The sequence below is a fragment of the Limulus polyphemus genome, unplaced genomic scaffold (genome assembly GCF_000517525.1).
Source record: "Limulus polyphemus unplaced genomic scaffold, Limulus_polyphemus-2.1.2 Scaffold456, whole genome shotgun sequence".
NCBI lineage: Eukaryota > Metazoa > Arthropoda > Merostomata > Xiphosura > Limulidae > Limulus > Limulus polyphemus.
In genome coordinates, this window is record NW_013666066.1 from 125,090 (window position 1) to 130,996 (window position 5,907).

The following is a 5,907-nucleotide window of genomic DNA, read 5'->3' on the forward strand; positions in this document are numbered from 1 at the left end:
ATTAACAACTTCAGTTTTATAAACAAATATGCATGTGCATATTACCACCTTCAGTTCTACAAACACGTATACATGTATATATATTGAACCAAGATGCTGAAGCTGTTGTTAATTTATTTTTCTTTGGTATTTTTGATGTTTTAATGTTATAACTCTCGTAGTATTACATGTTTTATTTAGATTGTGCGAAAACAAAAGGTCTAGCGAAACAGGCTTTTTATCTTTGAATTAATTTGGATAATATAGAGCATATATAGACGGGTAAGTCAGCAAAAAGTGCAGTGAAAACTTCAGATAAATAGGGTTAACTTAGACCAAGACGTTCCCTATTTTACCACATAAAGACACAAATGTTAAGATTCATTTAATTAAATTAAAGAATGTTAGTTACCGTGATTTTATCATTCAAATGAGTTGTATATTTTTTTTTACTATTTATGTTTGCAGCATTTTATAATTTTGATAATTTAGACAATTTTTGAGTTATGCTGTGGCCGTATAGACTAAAATTTTCAAAGTAGAGTTATATCAGGATTCAAAAAATGTTAGTATGTCTTAATATTCTTATCACCCAGATTTAGAACACCAAAAGCAGGAGGTTCGATTCACCGAGGTGGACTCAGTATGGATAGTTCATTGTGCAGCTATACACTAAAAATATCAACTAATATCGGTTTTTTATATATCTGATAAAATTGTTGACTTTATGTTTAAAATACTTACACGTTATAATCTAGAAAAGCTGGAAGCAATTAGAAATTATGAGATCATTACGTCTGTAATAACGTATCAAACCATTATTGACGAAGTCATTGAAGAACAAAGAGATTCATAAAAGCATTAATTTTTCGAAACAGTTAAAGTAATTTCGAAAACTGAGGAGCAGCTGCTACTATGAAAACAATTACCTTTGATGCTTAAGTCTCACAAGTAAAAATTAGTGAAACTTGTCAACTAGTAGCATGTAATCTTATTAAAGTAATACATATGTTTGTTAGCGAAATACCAACACGTGTTTTATCATAAATCGTTTTCATTTGATTCTCTTTTCATCCGAAATCAGTAAACATGGGATTGGTAAAAGTAAACTGACAAAAAAGAGATTAAAAGCAAGTGATAAAAGAAAAATCTTGTTGCCTTAAAGGACGAAATACAACTGTCTAAAAGACAAGTTAATCCGCGAAAAAACAATATAAATTCCAAAACTGTCAGAAAGTTACAAAAAAAAAAAGATAAATATGGCACCTTGTTTGCCAGATATCAAAAATTCCGTTGTAACTGTTCCAGCCCATATTCTGAAAGAACTATAAAGACAGTGGGCTCTGGTACTGTTATCATTTCTAATAGTTTGGTCTTGGACTTTAGGAAAGGCTTGCTGACACCAAGGTAGGAGGTACTACTTTTAAAGTTATTTCTGTCAAAAACGATACGTTAATCACAAATTTAGATGTGGTTTATCAGAAAAATCAGCGTGGAAAACATGTAGCTCTTGTTTTTGGTATATCTAGAGAACGTGTATATATAAAAAGAGGAAAGCAGTAATCAATATACCAACGCCATGATGAGGAACATTTATTTATGTTCCCTACAATGGTAAATAAAATTCCTCAGCTGATCTAAACTATAATAAAACAATCTTATCTAGTAAAAACATAAGTTATTTCAGTTAAAAATTCAAACCTAATTTATCCTGAAAATTCAAAACTTGTATATTGAACTCATGACACTCAGTTAATGCAAATGAAGGTTTATTTAGAGTAAACGTTATTTATGTTACGTATACAATTATTGTATTTAACTGCATTTAAGAACATATTTGAAATTTCTTAAACAACCTTATACTTGATCATTGGTTTTTTTTCAACGCCGACTTAAAAATATATACTTATTTGACACAAATTTTTCTATATGCTATAAATGTTACTTTACTTTTTGCACGTGTTCGTTGCTTCAGGTAAGACACTCAAACATTATGAAATAATATTTTGTTAGAAAATGACTTTTTCCAAAACAAAGTTCTTGTTTTCGCCTCCCGGTGGTTCAGCGGTAAGTCTGAGGGCTCACACCTCTAAAAATTGGGTTTCGATACTCGTGGTGGGTATAGCACATATAGCCATTACGTAGCTATATACTTAACAACAAACAAACAATCATTTTTATTATTATTTCAGTTGACGTAGAAATGAAGCTAGCCTTTTTCTTAGTTTTGCTACTGACTGTTACAACAGCATGGAGCAGTCCGGTAGTTAAGACCCCCAGAGGTTAGTAATAATTTGATTCTATTTTTGTGTTTTCTCTTCTCGTTGATTTTAGAACCCCTTATTTATTTAATATCAGACAATTATTTGTGGTAGAAAAAAGATAACTTAGAAGAAATAACCCCAAAAACATATAGACAAAAACTCTTATTATTAATTGCAATAAATTACTTAAACTTTCAAAATAGATTTAAATGGCTGAATTTGTCAGTCTGCATTGCCCGGTCAAGCGCCCTTTCAACATTTTTGCACTTGTGTGTACTTGGGTTCTACCATTATTTTTGTACTTAGCAAGTCGTGTTAATAGCAAACCTTATATAACTTTGTCAAAGAATTAAACTTTTATGAGTAGTCTTTTTGATGCAATCAACACATTTTAGTTATGGAGAAAAAACAAAGATTTGGTATTGTGTAAAATAAGAAATAAAATCATGCTTTTACCCACTATTTATACACTAATAGCTAGTTTTTATTATTATTATATTTTTGTTGCATTTTTAAAACTTCTAGGGTTGGCTATTATCTAATAGTAATGGCTTAATTATTTTTTCGACAGATCTTCTCTCTATCGTTTCATAGTTTAGTTACAAAAAAAAAGATGACATTTGGGTATAACAGAAATACGTTCTTTTACATTCTGCACTAATCTTCACAGATCGCAATAACAAGCCGTACAAAGTGGTGTGTTACCTGGGCAGTTGGGCCAACTACCGTTGGGGAGATGGAAAATACAAAATTGAAGATATCGACCCTTTCATCTGTACCCATCTCATCTATGGGTTTGCTAAACTGGACTTCAATAACAAGATCGCTGCGTATGACCCTTATCTAGATTTGGTAGAGAACTGGGGTTTGGGTAAGTTTATGTATTTTGTATCTTCTGTGTATGTGAAGCCAGGTGGACTGTAAATGTGAGATCCATGTTCGTGTTCTATTGCTCCCCCCCCCCCCCAGACAAAAGAAACAACAACCATGCTCTTCACTTTGGGGCCGTGGGTTTATTACAAGAACGATGGTTAAATCACACAATTCGATTAGAGTAACCAAAAAGTTGGTGGGGGATGGGCTTTCCCTAACTGCCTTCCCTCTGGTCTACCAATTAAAAATAGGGACGGCTATTAGTAAGTAACCTTTCTGTAGCTTAATGCGATTTCTAAAACAAACAAACAATTCATGTGTGTGTATGTAATTTACATATACATCTCCAGTTTTTATAAAGATACGAACCTGAAAGAATTTTTCTATTCTCTTATCTGTAACAATGTGAGCTCCTACACCTTGGTTCGGTTTCTTTCGAAACTTTTGAGCGTATAATGTTATCCTAAACATTAGGATCACTTTGAGTTTAATGTTGATATTAATACTAGATGTACTTCCGCAGGGTCCACGAAAGTGTTCTGTTTCAAGGGTAAATAAAACCAAAATCAAAAGTAACAAACTTTTTGAAGTTCATATGTCGTACTGTGTTGTAGCCTACAGAGTGCATAATTCTTCTCGTGATTCATGGCATGCGCACATTTTACTGACGCCACGACAGTACAAATTGCAACGTTAAGCGTCCCTTATGTAACGTCATTTAATGTGTCTAATAACTGAATGACAGACAACACACTACTGTATAATGGTGAGAGTGGTTAAAACAAGTGACCCTTCCAAGCGGACTTCGGCTCCTTTTCGAGGAAATTATTTTATCTTCAGGGAAAGAAGTAAGGGTTACCTATTTTAACCAGTCGCACCACTATACAGTATTGTGTTGTCTGTCAGTTAGTCAGTAGACACTAAAAAATGATGTTACATAAGGAACGCTTAACGTTGAAATTTGTACTTTCTTGATGTCAGTAAAACGTGAACATGCCCCATGAATCACAAGAAGAATTATACACTCTGTAGGCTACAAAACAGCATGACATAGGTACTTCAAAAACAAGAAATAAAAATATTTGTTACTCTTAATTTTGGTTTTATTTACTCCTGAAACAGAACACTTTCGGAGACTTTGTAAAAGTACATCTGGTATAGTTTTATAATATGAATTTATATAAATTTTTTATTACTAGTGATTTTAAACAAAGGTGTTTTACTATCCCTTAACCATAGGCCTAAAAGATGAACAGCTTAAAGTCGTCGTATATCGTAGTATTAGTAAGTGACAAAACAAATTAAGACTTGATTAAATTATTATGATGATTGTCATTTATGTTTTATAAGCCAAATGTTAGCATCATTTCAGATAAGTAGTTTACTCTAATAAAGATAAAGATAAACAAACAATCCTCACTAGTGTCTCCCACACTTCATTTAGATTAAAGATGTTTTTTATAAATATCTATGACGCGTTTTATCAGAATCTTTTGTACAGCTGAAAGGTCCATCACTAAAGTGTTGTCTTTGTACTGTCAACGTAAAAACTATTGAGAAGAGAGAGGTCGTTTTCTCCTCAATTTGTGGACTTTGAATTGAGTAGTAACTAGCATGCTGGTTTATAGCTTGCGTCCCGTTAATGCAAAAACTCGCTCAGCATTTTGTAGTCGTGTGTGTGTGCAATAAAAATGAAGGTCAAATTATACTGTTTGGTCAGATAAGAGTAACCCAAGAGTTGATGGCGAGTACTGTTGACTATCTGTTCTCCCTTTAATCTATCAATTCAAAATTAGGACCGGCTGTGTACAAATAGCTCTTGTGTAGACGCGGGCGCGCAAATAAACTCTGTTTGTTGTTTGAAGAACCTCTCGTAAGATTACTGTCGACATGAGAAGCCGTTGAAAACTAAATTGGATTTGTCTTGCAAATGGTAAATTAGTCTCTAATAAAAGCATAAAGAAATGTCTTCAGTATAGAAATAACTCTGAAATATTTCTCTGACATCTGCTTTAATAACATTAAACTGTAAAGGTACACTATTATATGATTATATAATAATTTACAATACAACGAGTATCATTTATACTAAATGTTGATAATGAATGAATTATCTAACAAATAAATATCTGGGATACAATCTTTGTTCTATTATGAACATCAACAAATCATGAGAGGTTTATCAAAATAATTTATCCAGTTTGGACTAAAACAACTTGTAAGCTCTTTAGCTATAGTTTCTTCACGAACACATCGGCAAATCTGACGGCTTATAAAGTCCATGATTGGCACAGCACCGATAGCCCATTGTGTAGCTTTGTGCTTTACTACAAACAAACATATATTTATTCATGATGAGTATACTTGCCGTATTTCCTGTTTCATAAGAAGACATAGTCCACCGGTAAGCGCAGATAGCCTCTTGTGTAACTTTGCGCTTAAAAAAGAAATAAACGTGAACAAAATATTGAGATGTCGTATTTTCAATTTCTGTATCAAAAGATATATTCATAGTATATGTTAGCGTTGGCTTTATCTTTTTTCTTTTTTTTTATCAATACTCAGTGGTTCACATATATATATATACACTGTTATTGACGAACTGGTAAATTCATATAAAAATAGTAAATTATTCGGGGAGTTTCCTGGAAAACCGCAATCAAATTTGCAAAAGTTGTTTTGAGCAACATAATAAAAAGTTCCTAAACTCCTTTACCCCCCCCCCCCCTAGTAACGGCAATCATATACGTACTATTAACGAAATACTAAACGTATCGTTACCTTTTTAATT

General features: G+C 32.5%; 1 protein-coding gene across 1 annotated transcript in view; it reads left to right on the top strand.

The window, feature by feature from the left end:
* The first annotated feature begins 1,271 nt into the window (after positions 1 to 1,271).
* Positions 1,272 to 5,907, top strand: part of LOC106458395 (chitinase-3-like protein 1) — a 16,583-nt gene continuing 11,947 nt past the window's right edge. The window contains exons 1-3 of the mRNA XM_022384585.1: positions 1,272 to 1,386; positions 2,172 to 2,261; positions 2,914 to 3,114. Coding sequence (XP_022240293.1) covers positions 2,183 to 2,261; positions 2,914 to 3,114 — 280 coding nt within the window. The 5' untranslated portion in view covers positions 1,272 to 1,386; positions 2,172 to 2,182. The remainder of the gene's footprint in view (positions 1,387 to 2,171; positions 2,262 to 2,913; positions 3,115 to 5,907) is intronic.